General features: G+C 50.8%; 1 protein-coding gene across 1 annotated transcript in view; it reads right to left on the bottom strand.

Annotated features, from left to right (window-relative positions):
• Positions 1-759: 759 nt before the first annotated feature.
• Positions 760-19643, bottom strand: part of LOC120840169 — a 78110-nt gene continuing 59226 nt past the window's right edge. Inside the window, exon 2 of the mRNA XM_042294158.1 lies at positions 760-1388. Coding sequence (XP_042150092.1) covers positions 760-1388 — 629 coding nt within the window. The remainder of the gene's footprint in view (positions 1389-19643) is intronic.

Genomic DNA, 19643 nt, shown 5'->3' on the forward strand with positions numbered 1-19643 from the left:
TATATTAACTTGAACCAACCACGCAATATAACAACATAAACAGACGATCGCAGAATGCTCCGGAGGGCCCCTTTAAAAGCGACGCTGGTCTATAGTTGCAAACACTCTTTTTTTTCTCCACTCTTATATATGGGCATTATCTTAGCTACTTTCCAGTCTAGTGGCACCTCAACCGTTTTTAAACTGCAAAAGTTGATCCAAAAAAGAAACTTGGAACACCATTCAGCATACTTATGTAAAAAAGCATTAGGACTTCCGGCCGGGCCGCACAACTTCCTAATGTCTAATCGCAAAAGACTTCCGAAAATACCTTCTACTGAGATTACTAAGTCACCGATCCCACAATTGTTATAAGTAAATGACGGCAAAACAGAGTTGTCGGCTGTGTAGACAGAAGGAAAAAAGTAATTGAACTCGCTTGCGATGCTCTCTTTATCGACAATCGCCCTTCCGCTATGACTAAGCTCCTTAATCGTCACACTCTTTTTTGTCAAGTGCGCCCAAAACTTTCTTGGGTTTTCCTTTAGGAAGTTGTGCATTGTGACATTAAAATAACGATATTTCGATGTGCGTACTAAGTAAGGTTCGTAACTTGACGTAGATGTGGAAGCTTAAAATTTTGACTTGGTTGGAACCTTTCTAATCGATTTATTTTTCATTTTAGATGTAAGATATCTCGCGTCACCCATGAACTATTCTTCTTTCTTTTTGTTGAACGCTCTGGGAACAAACTTCTCAATACATGTAAAGACGACCTGCTTAAAAAAAGGGCCAAAACTTATCCACTGACTCATCGTTTTTCTCGTAAAAAATAGTAAATCTGCCAAGAGCAACTTCCAAGAAGTCGAGAATATCGATATCGCTTGCCAGGGTGAAATCCCGATAACGTTTAACCTCAGGCACTTTGCACGAATAATGCGGAGCAGATAAGTCACACACAACTATTGCGTGGTCAGATATATCATCCGCGATTAATATATTCAGAAAACGTCTGGCAACGACCTCAGATAAAAACACAAGATTAGGTAATGACTCGCAACCGTTTGACGTGGGACATGGGACCACCTGGCTTAAATTATTGCTAAAAGCAATATCAACAATCAGTCTTGAAGGTTCACAGCTCCCTTTGGGCATCACGCTGCCCCAGTCTACGTCTGGCAAGTTGAAATCACCGGCCAATACTACTCGTGAAAATTGCTTAGTTTTGAAATAAAGAAATTCAAATAAACTACGTAAAACATCGATACTAGCCTGGGGACATCTGTACATTCCTCTTACAAGCATTAACTGGCGACCAAAAGATATAGTAGCCCAAACCATTTCACACTCATAGTTGTGTTCAATGGACGTGCACTGAAGTGTCTCCTTGAGCCCTCGGGGAGCCGAAGCTTGAGGGGAGGGGAGTGTGGTGGACAGTGAGCGGACTGCGTGTAGAAGACGGCGCCAGGTGGAAGAAGAAAAGGGGACGCTCGTGGTAGGTGCGCGAGGACGAGAGTTCGAAGGGCCGTGACAAACGGAAGAGGCGGTGCGAAACGAGCCCAGGGAAGACCCGGACCACAAGGCAGCCTTGGCCCCCGCAGCACAACTTGAGTATCTATAAAGTGTTTGTCTATGATAGCGCTCCTTGTGTGACTTCCTCGGAGCGAGTAGAACTTGGCCTGATCGGGAACTGACAGGCGACCCACAACGCTCATCGTCCAGCCTAAGGGCTTCACCACTTGAGCTTCACCACTAGCGAAAAGGTCTTTTTGAAGTCAACTTCTGCTAGTCGAGAATAACCCCAGGTCAGAATAACACCAGGCACCAGGTCACCGTTATGGTCGAACTTCTTCTTAAGTACACATTTGCATTTGATGACTTATTGGTCCTTTGGTCTTGAAACTATTTCACATGTGTCATTCTTCTTCAGGTTGCCTAGCTCATCTTCCACGGCTTTTCTTCATTCCTGTGTATCAAGCATCGAGAATGCTTCTTCCAATGTTTAAGGATCATTTAAACTGCTTTGTCTCGTCAGACAACAGGAACAATGGGGTAACGGAAGCTGCCCCTTTACTGCGAGATTCTCCGAACATCTTGACACATTGGTGTCTTCGCCACTTGAGGAGTAAAAACATATTCCTCTTCTGAGATCTCTTTGTCACAGTAGGTGGTGCCATCATCACCCCTCTCTTCCTCAGGTTGGATCTCTTCATCAACAGTGGCTGTGATCAGGTCTACAGCACCAACTCCGCCTGTTCGCCGCCTCTCGAGCCTGTCTTGCATGAAAAGTTATTTTCGTAAAAGGTTACGACAAGACTGAACAATATCTTATCGTTGCGTCAGTCTCAGAGTTGCGGGTCGCACTACTATACTGCTGCCCAATCGGTCCCTGCCTGGTCCGCCCTCCCAAGAACTCACACGAGCAAGGATTGATTCAAATCATTTTACTGTTCGGCGTCTTGATTCTGGGCCTGGCAGTCGCTGTCGTTGTCCTGACCGTGCCTGGCGGAATCCTCGGGCACTCTCTCACGCGCACCGGGCCGCCGGCCACCGCTCCTGCCCCCTCGCGCGCCGTCGTCCTCCTCGGCTTCCCACACTTCCCCCCCCCCCCCCCCTCTCAAGGCCCGGTCTTCGGGGGGCCCCGAGTGCTCACTGGTTTTGGCCGAGGAGTTGTTCCACCTCGGCCATGATGGCGTCGTCGGAAGTCGAGGGGGACGGAGGGGGCTGGTGGACGACACTGGCCTGATGGCTTGGGCCGCAAGATTTGGTGGCGGCCGATGTTGTGGGGGCCGTCGTGGTGGCGGGTTCGATAACAGCGGCTGCGGCAGCCGGTGCGGCGGCACGGTTTTCGGGAGGCCGGGCTGGCTGGACGGAGGCCAAGGCAGCGGGAGCCAGGAGGTCCGGGCGGCTTGAACTCAGGGTCTGGACCGCTGCCGCCACGTTGTCCGGGAGGGGCTGTGCCTTCAGCAGGTCAGAATGGAGTCGACCTGCTTCGTGGGTTTCCAGATGTATTATCGGGACCCCGCACAGCCAGCAGGTGTCAGGCGCTCCCAAGACCCGTGGCGCCGCCGGCTGCATGTGGCCACGGAACGGGAGTGGGACTTGGTGGTCGGGCTGGCCAGGCGTTGGTCTGGGTTGATGCTTCCAACGCCGGCGGGAAACGAAGTGGACCGCCCCTTCTTCCTCCCACGCCGTCCACGTGGCCACGGTGTGCCAGGGGGGCCGACTCCAGGCAGGTCCCCCGGTCGTAGACGGACCCGCTCCGTGGTGCGGGGGCTCCGTCGCGGACGGCCCTGCCTGGTGCCGCGATGTTGCTGCGGACGGCCCTGCCCCGTGCCGCGTAGGCCTGCCGGCTGCCGGGCTCGCGGTACCTGCGGAGCCCGGGCGGCGCTGGCCCGCTCCGTTGTTCGGCCATCCCCGGTGTTGACGCCTCCCTGGGCGGCCGCCCCGAGGGTTTGGTCGACCGGACCACTGGGGTCCAGCCGCCCCGGGGCCTGGCCCGTCCGGTGGGCCTCCTGGGTATGGCTCCCTGGGGCGGTTTCTCCAAGGAGGCATCCTGTGTAGAAAGAACACTGTCAGACACCGGAAAATCATCACTTTCTGTGGCCAAATGTGGCGGCGGCGGTAGTTTTCATTCACTATGTTCCCCATCGCGACGGTAATACCCCTTCAAGTCCGAGATGTGAACTGGACCCGACTCCTCATTTGTATCACACCGAGTGAGTTTATAAGTAAGCCGTGACATTCGCGTCTTTACCTCATAGGGCCCTTCCCATCTATGAGCAAGCGATGCGGCGAAACGGCTAGCTGCGTTACTCAGAGGGTGGGTTCTTCTCAGGACCAAGTCACCAACCTTGAATTCCAAGTGCCTATGGCTCCTGTCATACTGCGCCGCTTGCTCGATCCTTGCGGCATCAAGATTCTCTCTGGCATCGTGCAGCGCCCCAGAGAAGCGGTTCGTTAGCTGCTCCGCGTACCTAGAGAGCGGGCGTCCTGGTGTTCCTTGGTTGCTCCGTAACTCGTTCTCCAGCGGAGACGGGATCCCTTTACCCAGGTTCAGAAACGCTGGCGTGAAACCAGTCGATCTGTTCACAGTATTCCGGATGGCAAAACCCATCTCAGCGATGTGCTCATCCCAGTCTCGGTGTCTCTCCGTTAGCGCGATCAGCATGCTTTTGATATCCCGATGCACACGCTCAGTGATATTGGCTTGGGGATGGTACGGTGTTGTCCTCTTGTGCTTTATGTTCAGCGCCAAGCAGGAGTCCACGAACACTTTACTAGTAAAATAACTAGCGTTATCACTAATGAGACACCTGGGTGTGCCGAAGCGTAGGAAAGTATCCAGTAACTTTTCCCAGATCCGCTCTGAAACCAGCTTCCTCAGTGGGTACAGCTCTGCCCTACTGAAAAAAACCATTTGAAATTCAAACGGGTGGCAAACTGGTCGCCCGTTTGAATCAAACCTGTCGATCCGTTTGGATCAAACGTGATTATGGGATACGGGTACCCGTTTGGAAACGGTACCCGTTCGAAACGGTACCCGTTTGATACAGGTGCCCGTTTGATACGGGTGCCGTATGGTACGAGTACCCGTTCGACATGGCACGTGACCACACGTTTGAACGTGCCCTTCGAAATTGCAAATTATGCGCTAGCCCTAAATGGGTATCGTCTGGGAGGTTGGTTATCTTAAACATATTTAAGACGTCCCGAAACTCATAAACGTATTTATAACATGGAGAAAACACGTAGAACAAATGCACTCGCGTAAGTGCTTGTAAGTGGACAGGAAAACCGACACAAAAGATTGTTTTCGATTCTCCTCGAAGTTTATTACCTCTTCTGTAGACAAGTACAAACGTGCAAGCGATCTGTGAACACTATACAAGTAGACTTTCGGGGAAATTATTCTCCTGGCTGCCGCGCGAATAGACGCTGCATAATTCTTTAGATAATTTAGAAGAGTACGCGTAGAAGAACGATCAATCGTTGCCAACACGTAGGTTGAAGTGCACTTACCATAACAATAGCGGACTTGAAAGAGGTAATCCGTGATATTTGTCGACACGGTCAAAGCAGGACAACCACACAAACACAAACGAGAGGGAACGGCTCCTTGGAAGTTTCAACACGATGCGGCGCACAAGCTGTCATTTGCCGAACCCAACCAAACCGCGAGAATTTGTGACTTCTTTGAAGAATCGCTCGTTGCCGACATACACGTGGGTCTTTTCGAACACTGATAGCTTTGGTGCACATCCAATACGTTGTCGAGACATCCCAATAAGACCGCAGGGTTAGGCGACAGATTGAAGCAGGTAGGACGAGCGAACTTCGAGCAGCAACTGACAACAAGCAGACAAAAAAAAGCGGCTGCAAGGCGCGCCCTTCCGGATCTCGATGCTTATCAGCGTGTAGCTCGCGCGCTGCTGTGGGTCACGTGACAGGGGTGACAAGAGAGGAGGGAGGGCCCCTCTCCCTCTCTCCAGGCATTCCAGGGAGATGCGTTTTTGTAGTCCCGAAGAACAAACGCGCGCGCGCGCGCGCGCTCGAACTTTGGAAATGGCGGCGGGGCTGCCAGAAGCTCGGCTTGCGCCCGAGCGAAGAAAGAACTCAGCGCAAGCTCGGCGGGCGAGCTCTCGCAATGCTCGATGTTCTTGCAGCCGCGTGTACGCGTGCTACCTTCGCTGCGTCTTGAATTAAAGTGAAACGGAGTCTAGACGTACATTCTTTCACGCGGTCGCGTCTTCGGCGAGAGAGATTCGAGCTGAATAAGTAAATTGAGGCAACAAAGATGGACAAATTATTAAAGGTCTGTCAAAAATATCGGCTCACCAACGTCGCGCGTTTATGTAAAACAAAAAAAAAAAAAAGGTGTTAGTTTTAGTTGCAGTATAATCGAAAATCAGCGCAATTGAAATATAAATATAATGACTTGCATTACGCGGACGATCTGAAATCGATGAACCGGCGCTCCCAGCCTTCCGGAAAACATTGGCTGCCACGGCTGAAACGCTAGGCGTGCCCACGCCGCCGATCTGTACGTTCAATATCAAACGGGCTCCGGAGAGCCGTTTGATTAAACCGGTGCAGTTTGCAACATGGTCGCCGGTTTGAGCAAACGTGTGACAACTTTGCCCAAACGAGTCGCCCATTTGCCCAGACGAGCGACCCGTTTGCCAAATAGGTGACCGTTATGGCTCATACGGGGGACCCCTTTGAGCCATAAGGGCGACCCCTTTGACAAACTGGTGACCAGTATGGTTAAACGGTTACCGGTATGGACCCGTTTGTTTTCATATGGGCGCCAAATGGTTTTTTTAAGTAGGGTGCCCACTTTGAGAAATGATCGGTAATAACCAACAGGTACTGGTTTCCCCGCGGACTTCTCGGCAGTGGGCCGATGATGTCGCAAGCGACGATCTCCCACGGGTAGTGGCTCTCCACCGACTGCATCAAGCCCGGAGGCTTGCCCCCTCTGGGCTTCGCTTTCTGGCAGGCTGGACAGCTGCGGGCGTATCGGAGTGCGTCTTGCCTCATCCCCGGCCAGGTCGCGGCGCGGCATAACTTATGAAAAGTCTTGCTGCCACTGCCATGACCTGCCAGAGCCGAGTCGTGGAAGTACCCGATAAACCTCTTCCGTAGCTTCCTGGGAATCACCACCCTGAAGGGAGACTCATTACCCTCCCCTTCATCGATCGTTGGGATGTAGCAAAGCAATAAGCCATCTTCGCCCAGCAGATATGAATCAAATTGATCATTAACTCGACCGCCAGCCTTCCCGGTGTCGACCGCAATTTCAGCCAGTTTACCCAACACCCGCTGGCAAAAACCATCTGCTTTCTGGGCCTCGACAAGCTCTTCCTTGCTGACCACTTCACCCCAAGCGACGATCCTTTGCTCTTTTGTGCCGCGCGCTAAGGCTGCTACGAGTGCCGGTTGCTTCGCCTCCTCCCAACCGTCCGTGAGGGACCTCACCCCTGCATCCGGAGACATTTTCCTGTTCTTCCCGCGCTTCTCGCTAGACTCTGGTTGCGTCACCTCCTCCCAACCACCATCCTGGGGCGCCCGAGAGAGCGCATCCGCGACCTTGTTGGTCGATCCCTTTCGGTACTCAACCGTGTACGAGTAGCGCTGCAAGGTTAGTACCCAGCGGGCCAGCCTTCCCGCGGGCTCTTTTAGCCTCTGAATCCAGGTAAGTGCTGCGTGATCAGTCTGAATAACGAAAGTCGTACCGTCTAAATAGAGGTCGAACTTCTTCAGAGCAAACATGACGGCCAACCCCTCCTTTTCCGTCACGCTGTAGTTGCGTTCCGACTGTGTGAGCGTTCGACTAGCGAATGCCACAGGGCGCAACTGTCCATCGTGCTCCTGTAGCAATACTGCTCCGACACCGTAGTCGCTCGCATCTGTCTGCACAACAAAATGCCGATTGAGATCTAGTAACCGAAGGCTAGCGGTGCTTGCTATTGCCCTCGCAAGAGACGAGAAGGCAGCACCCTGCTCTGGACCCCAGACCCACCTCGAGCCTTTCCGGAGCAGCACATTCAATGGCCGCGCCAGCTCCGCGCACATCGGGATGAACTGCCGGTAAAAGCCAACCATCCCCAGAAACCTTTGAAGGCTCTTTACATCGCGCGGTGGTGGATAATCGAGAATGGCACTCAATTTCTCATCGTTCGGCTTCAAGGTACCATTGTCTACAACAAAGCCCAAAAGATTTACCTTTGAGGCGGCCAGTTGCACCTTTTTTGGATTAATTGTTAGACCGGCCTCACTCATTCGCCTTAAGACGATCTCCAGATGAGTTAGATGCTCTTTGAACGACTTGGAGAATACCACAACGTCATCCATGTAGGCCATGGCGAAGTTAAATTTCGCAACGCCCAGCACGATGTCCATGAGCTGTTGGAAACTCGACGGCGAGTCCGACAACCCAAACGGAAGACGCGTAAACTCAAATAACCCCCTGTAACAGGTGAACGCCGTCTTTTGGACATCGTCTGGCGCCACCCGGATCTGGAGAAAGCCCCTGCTACAACCAGCGTGGTGAAAACCCTCGCGCCTCCAAGCGAATACATTATAGACTCAATAGAGGGAAAAGGATACGCGTCCCTTCTAGTGACCTCATTAAGTCTTCGGTAATCAATGCAAAGGCGCGCGGTGCCGTCTTTCTTTGGCGCCAAAACTACTGGAAACGCCCAGGGACTCTGCGATGGCCGCACCGCCCCTGTGTCCAGCATCTCGTCGAGAGCCGCGTCTAGGAGGGCCCGTTTATGTACGCTTAGTGGTCTAGGATTACACCCCCACGGCCTGGCCTCTCCTGTATCTATCTTATGTTGTAAAACAGTCGTAAGCCCCGGTCTCTCGGTAAACATAGCTGCGTGTTGGGACAAGGCGTTCGCTAGCATCCGCCGTTGGTCGGCGGGCCCATCGAAAGACGCAATTATCATTTCGACGTTCCCGGGCACGACTCGCGCAGCTAATACCTGCTCCTGGTGTGACGCAGCGAGCGAACGTTCCATTCCCTGCACCAGAGATGATGGGACAACAAAGGGAATAAGAGGAGAAAACGCACTATAACGATACCCGTTGTTCCTCAAGTCCAGGATTATGCCCCCACGACAGACGAAGTCCTGCCCCAAAATAACAGGAATTGACATACCGGGCAAGTAAACGAAACGTTGCCTCCTTCGTCTGCCATCAAGGCGAAGGTGAAGGCGCATCGCCCCTTGCGCTTCGGCCAATCCTGTCGCTAAACGCAGCGGAGTTATAAGTTCCGGCGCGCAAAGGTTCCTGTTACGGCAGTCCTCGTACACATTATCGCCAACTAGAGAAAGGGTAGAACCGGTGTCAATTAGTGCCGAATATTCTCTACCACCAATCTCTACACGCACGTACGGGCCCTTCTCAGGTGTCGTGCTCTGAGCCCGACACGCCGGCGGGGCCATCGCCACGCGGTCGCCGGCCACAATTTCAGCCCTGTCGGCACACTGATACTGGGCCTCGGCAGCGGCCGGCAACCTCGACTCAGAGGACCTGATTAGTGGTGCCGGCCTCTGGCGTTTCCCTGGGAACCCTGAGAACCAGACGCTACCCACGTGCAATGCCGCCTGATGTGCCCAAGACGGTGACAGTTGTAACACCTGACTTGTGGCCGGTCGTTACGCGCAACCTGTCCATCGTTACTCTCACGCGACACTTCATCTGTGGCAAACCGCGGTGAGTCATGATTCCCGCGACTGTCGTGACCAGTCGCGCTTCTGCGGTGGTTGACCACTGCGCCACCCCTACGGGTCTGCACTCGGGCCGAGTTTGCGTTGGCTGCCCTGCGCCTTTGCTCGTAAGCGAAGGGGTCCAAAGCCCGGGGCGTTATAGTTACCCCGTGACCGCGCTCCGCAACGGCCGTATACGCTGTCCGCGACTCAATGTGAGTGTCTGCGGCGCGTCCTGCCCACGCGCATCTTGGCTCTAGGGACTCCTCGGCCCTCGGAGGGGGGCGGTACTGCAGCTCAGCGAGCAATCCCGCTTGGACCGTTCGCGCCTCTCTGGCAAGTGCCTCCAGATCCGCGAAATCCCGTCCGCGCAGATAGGCTTTGAATCTAGGGTGACATTGCCGTATCGCTCTAGCTACCTTCTCTGCGTCAGACGCGGATGGTTCGGCCCACGAGTAGAGCTCCTGAAGCGCGCGAACGTACTCCACGAGGCTCTCGTCGGGGTGCTGAGTGCGATTAGCTAGTTCGTCCCTAATCCGCATCTCGTAATCAGGGGGCAAAAATTCCTCCCTAAACCGCGTCCGGAAGTCCGCCATCGATAGAAACGGTCGTTGCAACCGTCTCCAGCGCGACGCGTCGCCCGTTAACGCGATTGGCACGATCCGCACCAAGGCCGTTTCGTCTGATGCTCCCAACGCGGCTACATACGCGTCTAAGTCCTGTAAGAAATCGTCGACCGATTTCCCGTCGGAATATCCCGCTTAGGTCGGCGTCGGTACGGACAACCGCGGTCGGGGCAGACACATAGGCGCGGCACTCGCGACTCCTGGAGTCGTCGCGATTTGTCGCGAGAACGTCTCCATCATCGCCGTCATGGCGCGCATAAACTCGCCGATGTCTGCCGCGCCTCCAGCTGGAGCTGGTGGTAAAATCCCAGCATCTGGAGATGCTCGCGTACTAGAGCCTTCTCCGGCCCCCGCAGCGTCAGTCGGTTCCTGAGTTCCGCTCTCAGACGGGTCGTCCTCGTCCCTATTGGGGGTCGACCTCGTCTTGGGGGGCATCGTTAGCGTTCACCCTTCTACACCACGCTGAACGCTCAATAGATCTGTGTGACTCTCCGGGACGAACAGAACAAGCAGCAGACCAATCGGGCCCCACGTTGGAAGCGCCAGTTGTGTGGGTCGCTCTACTATACTGCTGCCCAATCGGTCCCTGCCTGGTCCGCCCTCCCAAGAAGTCACACGAGCAAGGATTGATTCAAATCGTTTTACTGTTCGGCGTCTTGGTTCTGGGCCTGGCAGTCGTTGTCGTTGTCCTGACCGAGCCTGGCGGAGTCCTCGTGCACTCTCTCACGCGCACCGGGCCGCCGGCCACCGCTCCCGCCCCCTCGCGCGCCGTCGTCCTCCTCGGCTTCCCACAGAGTTTATATCCTTTCACTCCCTTTAGGTAACGCACCAACACACATTCCACTGCCCTTGGGTAGAGCTTTGTCTTCCTGCATTTGCCGTTATTAAGCATCCATTAAGCATCAAAGTACTCTTATGTAACTCAACTTCACCACTCTACCAAGTCGCAGGGTCTTCGGGAGCCGCTCCGTTAAGTGGTTTTGACGGACACTTGTAGCAAATGTGTGAAGCAGTGACCACAACATCAGCTCAGCGCTGTTTTGTGATGCCCAATTCAATTAGCACCTCGATGAGTTCAACAACGCTCGGTTCATCTAAACATCCACCCCATTTTGCTGACGCGTTCCGGCTCCCATCAACTGTCGTGAGATACAGTGCTTAGCAAGGCATTGTGTTAATTCCCGGCACATGTATTTGCGATTGTTGCCAAAGCGTAACATTTTCACTTTTGTCTTTTAAAGGTTCCCGATCATTCGTCTGAATTAAACGAATCTGTTCAGCACTTCAAGTTTCGTCGTCATTTGGTACACTACAGTGAATCTGGAGTAGTCAGGGCAACTGCTCAAGTGAAAAGACATCTACCATGCCAATTCTGCTCGTAATGTTGCTGTGAGCCGCATGTCCAGCCCATTTTTCAGATGTATCGGGGACGTCAGTGATTCTCTCAAGTACATCAAGAAGCTTCGCACAAGAGCAATCGTTGCGACGGACAGTCGAGAACAACATATTGCACGCCCCTCAAGCTGCAACCGTGGCACAAGGCCAGGAGAGTACAAGCGCGAAGCGCTCGGTAGCACACGGGAACAGCACACCCACAAAACAGTCACACAAGTCAACACACACAGAAAAAAAAGAGACGCTTACGCAGCGCTAACAACTCTGGTATATTTCCACTTTTTTCTCTTCTTCTATTTGTATTATAGGCTAGAGCCTGGGAGAATAAATGGTCTTTCTTTTTTCAAAATTAAGCTAAATTTAAAACTACCTACATTAAAATTAATGTAAGACCTGATAGTCTCATTTTTTGTGATAAGGATAAAGACGGGGTCCTAACACATCTGTCGTTATGTTTCGCGATCGACGACGCACGACAATTTGCGTCAGTGAGAATGGCAACTGTCCAAGTCACAAGACATCTAACAAGTCACTTCAGCAGGTCATTCAATAGGTTAGTGAAGACGATTGCATTTCTTTTAAAACCGACAACCTAAGTGTAGTTGTCCTGCCGCGCCCAAGAGTGTTTCTTGCCTAAGCCTTGGAGTGCGGATATAATTTGCTCTTGCGTTGTTTAGCTTCATATCTGGTTATATGGAACTAAACACAGGTCCTATGACAAAAAGAGAAGAAATGATAAATAAAGTTCTGAAAAACCAGGAACAAATTAGCATTGAAATGAAAAATGCAAGCGAAAACCAAATTTGGGGTAAACAAATACAGGACGAATTGACTGATAAGATAACGCGCCTTGAAAAAGCTAGATGCCCTCTGCAAAAGTAACCATAATGGAGGGTGCTCTTTTTTTAGCTGCACCAAATTTTCAAAAAAAGAAGAGCTGCGTCAGGGCACTTTTAGTTATGCCATTAGCATACCCGACCTGGCAACCACTAGGAACCAAGTATTTGGTCAACTATGCGACTAATTAACGAAGATCTCTAATTAACCTTTTAATTATTGTTTTTAGAGGGCCTACTGCATTCGCAAAATTGAAGCCCAACTTTAATATGGTCCAACAACACAGCGAAGTAGAGGCACAAACAATTTCTGCGCGCGTTTCTGGCTAAATTATTTCATTCCCGCCGGCTCTTTCAAACCGAAACTGACCAGAACAAGAGCGTCAATGACGTCGATATCTTCGCCCTCGCTTTGTGTCACAGCAGTGACGTCACCTGTGATGCAGGCACTGCCGTCAGCGCTTTTGTAATACGTTGCTCTCTCCTTAGTGTTTTGCTTACCGTGGCAGGTGTAATTTAGGCGTCTGCGGTCGGCGTCAACTGTGCTCTGCCATATCCCTCTCTCGACCTGCGGGCGACGCGACGCTTTCGTTGGTACGATAAATGCCGTTGCTTGCATTACCAACTGCCGGCAAGTCAAGTCAAATTGGGGGGTTTTACGTGCCAAACCAACGACGGGCATCTGGCACGCCCCAGCGGAGGAGTGGGGATTAATTTGGACCACCTGGGGATTTTTTGACGTGCAACCGAAAGCTCGGTTACACGGCGCTTCCTCCGCAATAAGCCTCCGTCAGAGTGCGGGCACCTCGGCCGGGATTCGAACCCGCAACATGGGGATCCGTAGGCCAGCGCTCTCGCCTCGGAGCCACCGAGGCGGCACCAATGGCCGGCAACTTTAGACGAGCTTCCTGCGTTTTATTTGGGAAAAATATGTGTTCAATGCTGGAGACCTTTGCTACCTATTATTTGCCACTGCTGCTTTATTTCTAAGCTCTTGCTTTTTGATGCATTAAACTAGCCAAATTTTTTTTAAATAACAAAGTAATGCTTGTGTAATATCACTCGTTGGCCCTTCTGGTAGTTAATCTATTGCAGCGTGTAACAAAATATTCTTTCTTTCTTCTATGTTTTATGGGCTTTTAATAAATGAGAATGGAGCCTTGCACCGGCGTCCTGGCTCACGTTAGCGTAGTCATGTGCTGTGTGCGGCCCAGTGTGAACACGGCATCGGCGCTTTTTCAAGTGTAGTTCAAACAGGGCTCTGTTGAGAACTAAGTTTTACCCTCGCTTAAAGCCCCAAATATTACTGAAAGAATAAACAGGGGGACGGACAGAATAACGGATCTTTCGTTCTTTTGTGCCTCTGTCCATCCAGCTCTCTGTTTATTCCACTGTCCGTCCCTCTGCTTATTATTTCAGTATTATTTAGTTTACCAACACGCTGACGTCCAATTTAGAGCCCCAAATTAGCACTTTTCACAGCACCAGTATTTTTTTCGGAAACCTTTTAGTTCGTCGAGAAAAGCAGGCAAAAATATGGCTTAGCGCATTTTGGTACTTTAAAAAAAAAAAAAAAAAAAAAAAAAAGCTTGGCAGCCAAAGTCATTTGGGCATGTGATAAGCCACCCAGCATTTGCCGCCGCCTGGCCACTTTATGAAGCTGGAAACAGTTGTGTTCAAAGCAAGTGCTCAAATTGGAGTCCATCAACAGAAACGCACATCAGCCGGCCCCGCATGGAACACAACACGCGCTCGAGCATTTCAGGCTGAACTGCGGCACAGGCGGCGACAATTTTTTGTTTCAGGTTGTCCACGCGGGTGGGTTCCGTGGCGTAGACTTCATTCTTCACACAACGCCAAAGAAAAAAATCTAACGGGCTCAGATCTGGTGATCGTGCCAGCCATGGAACTGGACCACTGCGTCCAATCCACTGCTCTGGAAAAGTTCGGTGTAGAAATCGAACAGCACGCGAAGAAGAATGCGCTGGAGCGCCGTCCTGTTGAAACCACGTTTCTTTCAGCACGCTGAGAGGCAGGCCGGCAATAAACGCTTTCACGACTTCCTCAAGGATTTTCTCCGTGTATATTTTTTCGTTCAGTGTGCCGTCAAAGGAATATGGGCCAATGATCATCATTAAATATTCCACACTATACGTTAATAGACCATCTCACTTCATGTTTGTGCTCACGGAGCCAACGAGGATTTATGCTTGCCCAGTAATGGGCATTGTGGAGGTTCACCGTTGAATTTCTGCAGAATGGAGCCTCATCACTCCAAATAATTTTTTTTCAATAATCCAGGTTCCCTGTCCATTTCAATCAGGGCCCAATTGCAAAAGTCCAGTCGTCGTTGGAAGTCACTGCCATGTAGCTCTTGGTGTATGCTAACGTGAAATGGATGCATGCGATGCTTAACAAGCACGTTCCACACCGTAGAGATCGTTGTCCCAGAAGACCTCGCGATTTCGCGCACGCTTGCTCCAGGGTTAGCTGTTACGTACGCGAGAACGTCAGTCTCGAATTCGCGGCTAAGGACATAGTTTTTCTGTCTTCGCACTCACCACCGTGCCACTTGATGCAAACTTGTTGAATCACTTAGCGCCTGTGTTATCTGTAGCCTTCGTCCTTCCAAAGATATGGGTGCAAACCTGTGCCTTTTACAACAGAGGAGCAAGTGACGCAGCGTTCGTCGCTTTGTAGCACCATTGGCACAAGTCATCAGGGCAGCTTCTATCATATCAACGAAAGGAAAGGGTAGCGTCACGATGCCCGCTGGGAAAGCGTGATTTACACCTGCCACTGTAAGCAAAACACTAAAGAGAGAGCAACGTATTGCAATAGCGCTGACGGCAGTGCCTGCATCGCAGGTGACGTCACTGCTGTGATGCCAAGGGAGGGCGAAGATATCGACGCCATTGACGCTCTTGTTCTGGTCAGTTTCGGTTTGAAAGAGCTTGCGGGAATTAAATAATTTAGCCAGAAACGGGGCAGAAATTTTTTGTGCCTTTATTTCGCTGTGGGGTTGGAGCATATCAAGGTTGAGCTTCAAGTTCGTAAGTGCAATAGGCCTCTAAAAACAATAATTAAAAAGTTAATAAAAGGATCTCCGTTAATAAGCCGCCTAGTTGCCAAAAATACTTTGTTCCTAGTGGGCGCCAGGTCGGGTATGCTAATGGCATAAGTAAAAGTGCCCTAACAAAGCTCTTCTTTTTTTTGAAAATTTGGTGCAGCTAAAAAAAACACGCTGTATAGTACAGCTACGGGGATCAGTTCATAGGTTGGAAGAATTGGTTTACATCCAACAGGGAAAGATAGCGGATCTGGAAGACAGAAGTACAAGAAATAATCCGATGCTGTTTTGTGCCCTGAGACGCAAGGTGAAACACATGAAAACTGGAAAACTAAGGTAATTGATGGCATGTTCCAGCAACAGCTAGGTGTGACTGCAAAAACGGTCGAGCGAATTCCAAGATTATGTAAAAAAAGAATGAAGAGAAAATGTGGTCCATCCTCGCAAAATCGCCCGACCACAGTAAAAAACTGCAGGTGTTTTAGAATTGCAAAAAACTAATAGGATCGAAGATATCCTTGTCAGATAATTATTCGCAAGCCACTTTGCGCAAAAGATGGAATCTCTGGCAAAGCGCGATCGAAAAAAAAAAAAAAGATCAGTGGGGCACGTCATTCATTCTTTTATTATAAGATGCAGATCAGCGACGAGATGTTTACTTGTAACGATGCCGATGGCTGTCGCGAAAGGATAACTCACTGATCTCAATGACAATTGCTGGATCGCGCTTGCCGCTCCCGCAAGTGAAGCCACCGGAATTCACTCGCTTGGGATACGATTTGCCGTTTTTGCTAGCCTTTGCTGCGGTTTTCCAGCGTGCTGTAGACACGTTTTCTACTCGTTCGTCGTCATTCGCCGAGGAAGTTTTTTGAGACTCTGTGTATTGTTGAGACTTGCCGTTGTGAACAAGTGGAAAATTTTACGAAAGTGCAGTGTCGCAGGAAAAAGGCACAACGCGTCGAAAGGAAGGGCTGGCGGCGTGTTCAAAGCTTCCTTGGCACGCCGAAGTGCCGTGTCTCTGTGCCTTCGCGCGCTTGGATACCGACCAAGAACCGACGCCGTGTGAATGTGTTTAGCGAGTGCAATGTGCGTGAAGCCGTATCAAAAGGTACGACTCGTCGAAAACGTGGCGCCGGTGTCGCGGCGTGATCAAAGCTTCCTTGGCACGCCGAGTGATGCAACTTTGTGCCTTCGCACGCTTGGATACCGGTCAAGGATTGACGCCGCGCCAAAGTTCTGAACGTGTGTCGCGCGTAGATGCCTTTAGATCATTTATATATATCGGCCACGGAGTTCTGGATCGTCCAGCTGTTCCGGTGAGTTGCTATCAATAAAAGGGGGAGATCTGTACGTGTTCTTATGTACTATATTAACCATGGCTATGTCCCAAATCTACTCTAACAGATTCCGTGGGAGCACGAATAGGGCAACGTTGTGGAGCCGGGGGGGTTTTCGAAAGCAAAAGTACAAGACGGCGAGAATGAAAATCTTTGAAGCGCGGCCGATATGGTCGTGTGCAATCTGTTGACCAATTACAATTAGGAGAGCTGCGCTCAAACGTCAAGTGCAATTAAGTAGGTTGATAATAAGCCAGCACTGATCAGTGATGAGGAGCTGTTGTGCACGGTATTGTGTAAATCGTCTAAGGACGAAAAAAAGACGTACCTTCCCCCCATCTTCCGTCGCTAGTGGACGCTGGATTAAGCTCGTTCCTAAGCCGCGAGGGGAAAAGACGCTGATCCAGAGGCACGAACAGCTTCACGCACATTGCACTCACTAAACACATACACACGGCGTCGGTTCTTGGTCGGTATCCAAGCGTGCGAAGGCACAGAGACACGGCACTTCGGCGTGCCAAGGAAGCTTTGAACACGCCGCCAGCCCTTCCTTTCGCCGCGTTGTGCCTTTTTCCTGCGACACTGCACTTTCGTTAAATTTTCCACGTGTTCACAACGGCAAGTCTCAACAATACACAGAGTCTTCAAAAAAGTTCTTCGGCGAATGGCGACGAACGAGTAGAAAACGTGTCTACAGCACGCTGGAAAACCGCAGCAAAGGCTAGCAAAAACGGCAAATCGTATCCCAAGCGAGTGAAGTCCGGTGGCTTCACTTGCGCTGCAGCGAACAAGCGGGGAAGCGCGATCCAGCAATTGTCATAGAGATCAGTGGGATAACTCGTACACAAATTCTTGATAGGCAAAAAAAAAGAAGACACGGCGGGTTTTCAATCGTCACAGTGAAGGTGGTTGGACAAAGAAGCTGTGGCATCACCTGCAACGAATTCAAACTGCACTATAAACCCTTTTGATGCGAAACGCCACCAGGTGGTGCTTAAGTCTTTGACGTCCCGGAAAACGTTAGGTTCATGAAAAGAATGGACAAAGGCCAGGTTAACACCACTGCTTCGAATGTAGATGAAACGTATTATCCCCGATTCTCCAGGTGAACGCCAAAAGAACAAAGGGGTGCGAGATCTGTTAAAATATTTCGAGTATTCTTGTAAAGAAACTTGCCTTCTGCGGAGTGCAATATTATACAGCCGAAAGACCTCGTTTAATCTCCAACTCTGTTGTGCGTTTAGCATTTTTGATTTTTAGCACTGGTTACATAAGCCAGCTCAACAGGCTTGCAAAGACGGTGCGACCGGAAGTAGCTTGGGACGCAGCCTGCAATATATGTTTGTAAAAAGCAAGAGTCTATACCAAATGATTGACAAAAGAAGAGTAAATGCACTGTACCAAAACATTTTTTTGTATATGAGAGACTTCGTACGGCTGCCGTTGCCACGGCATCGTATGCAACCGTAGTCTTTATCGAGAAACGCATTCGGGGAGCGCTACGTGCTTCGCATAGTTAGCGGGGCTAGTGACGTCACACTCCACTCCACGCTCTGCCGTTGCCGCGGCAGCCTATGCAACCGCAATCCTTGCCGTGAAACGCAAGCGGGGACCTCTACATGCTTCGCATTGTTTGCACGTGCCTTATAATTGAGCCCTGCATATCCGCGGATTACACAGGTATCATCAGGGGATATCCTCTGTCAGCCGGCAGAAGTGGACAAAACTTAATGAGATTTGGCGGATTGCGGGGTGGATGCAGATGTCAGGGGCTGCGGACGCGGATCAGAATCGGATATCCGCGGGTCCGGAACTAAATTTTTTGCCGAAACGGTTCATAACCATGTGCGGCCGCAGGTTGTAGTGTGAATAGGTGAATGGTGCAGAAACCTGCGCCAGCACGATTTTTCATACTTCACTCTTGTAGCGCAGTTCGTCCGTGCCGTACATCAAATGCACAAGCGGAAAGAGACGGTTTAGCAGGTCTTCATTTAAGAGGGGTGACCCAGTCTGAATCCGCCAACGCTATACTCTGTTAACGCAACCTGGTAGTACGGTGGAAGCTACGGGCTTGTCGGTCCAACGAACCGCCTCTCTTTCGTCACGGAACTCCCCTCTCGGCGCGTGGATATGGACGAGAGCATGATAATTTGGCAAAGAAGTAGAGGTATGAGTGGTTAAACGAGCGTGTAGCTCCCGCTACACTTTCAGCTTAGGAGTGAAGAGGGTATAATGGCATTCTGTTGCTTCTACACAGCAGCCTCGACAAATAAAACGTTGCATGTGCGCACCTTTTTTTTTTTTTTTAGGCGATAGATTTATTGGCGACCCTACAAAGATTTTGTCCTCGTCCCTTGTCGTCGCCGCGTGCTCAGTGAATAAAAAAAACGGAAAAACCGTTCTGCTTTCCCCTCTTGCCGTGAGGAGAAGGAAGTTGGGACTTCGCGTCCAGTGTGACGGCCGAAGCGAGCGAATATTTGCCCTGGCGTCCCGCTAAGATTTGCGCAACGAAGAGAAAATCATCCTTTCGTCTTCTTGAAAGACTTCATAAGGTAGAAAACCCGAGACTGTGGTAAGAGCATGGAAACGGTGTCGGAGAAGAAAGACAGGGGAAAAGAACGTTTTGAGACGTTCTTTTCCCCTGTCTTTCTTCTCCGACACCGTTCCCCTGCTTTTACCACAGTCTCGGGTTTTCTACATTATGATCAACATCCACCAGCTCGCCTGCGCACTCACAGTTTTTTTTCATTGAAAGTTTTGTTTTCAAAGATTACTCGCGTTATGAGAAATCCCACTCAGGCAGTATCCAGTTCCTACGAGTTATGTTGGGTGGTTTTAGAAACTTTTACCGCGCTTACCCACTTACTTCATGGATCACTGATGGCAGTCGTCAACGGTATCCACGACGCCAACCACGACAGCTATGAGAATTAACCGCGTCGCACTTCCGTCCTCAGTTCCGTGACGACGCCATTGCACCCGCCTTGCGCGATCGTGCTGCAGCTGTCGCTTTCATTTCTTCGCACATTGTAAGCGAAAAATGCGACTTTTTGTTTTGGACAGTTGGCATGTTGGCTTTAAGCATATGGTTCCGAGCAAGCAGTTGACAATTCGTGTTTAAAAATTAAGCCGACATGAGGTGCTGCCATTATTGAGTATTGATATTTTCTTAGCGGTGTACG

This window comes from Ixodes scapularis, unplaced genomic scaffold (genome assembly GCF_016920785.2).
Source record: "Ixodes scapularis isolate PalLabHiFi unplaced genomic scaffold, ASM1692078v2 PGA_scaffold5__190_contigs__length_132052651, whole genome shotgun sequence".
NCBI classification, from domain to species: Eukaryota; Metazoa; Arthropoda; class Arachnida; order Ixodida; family Ixodidae; genus Ixodes; species Ixodes scapularis.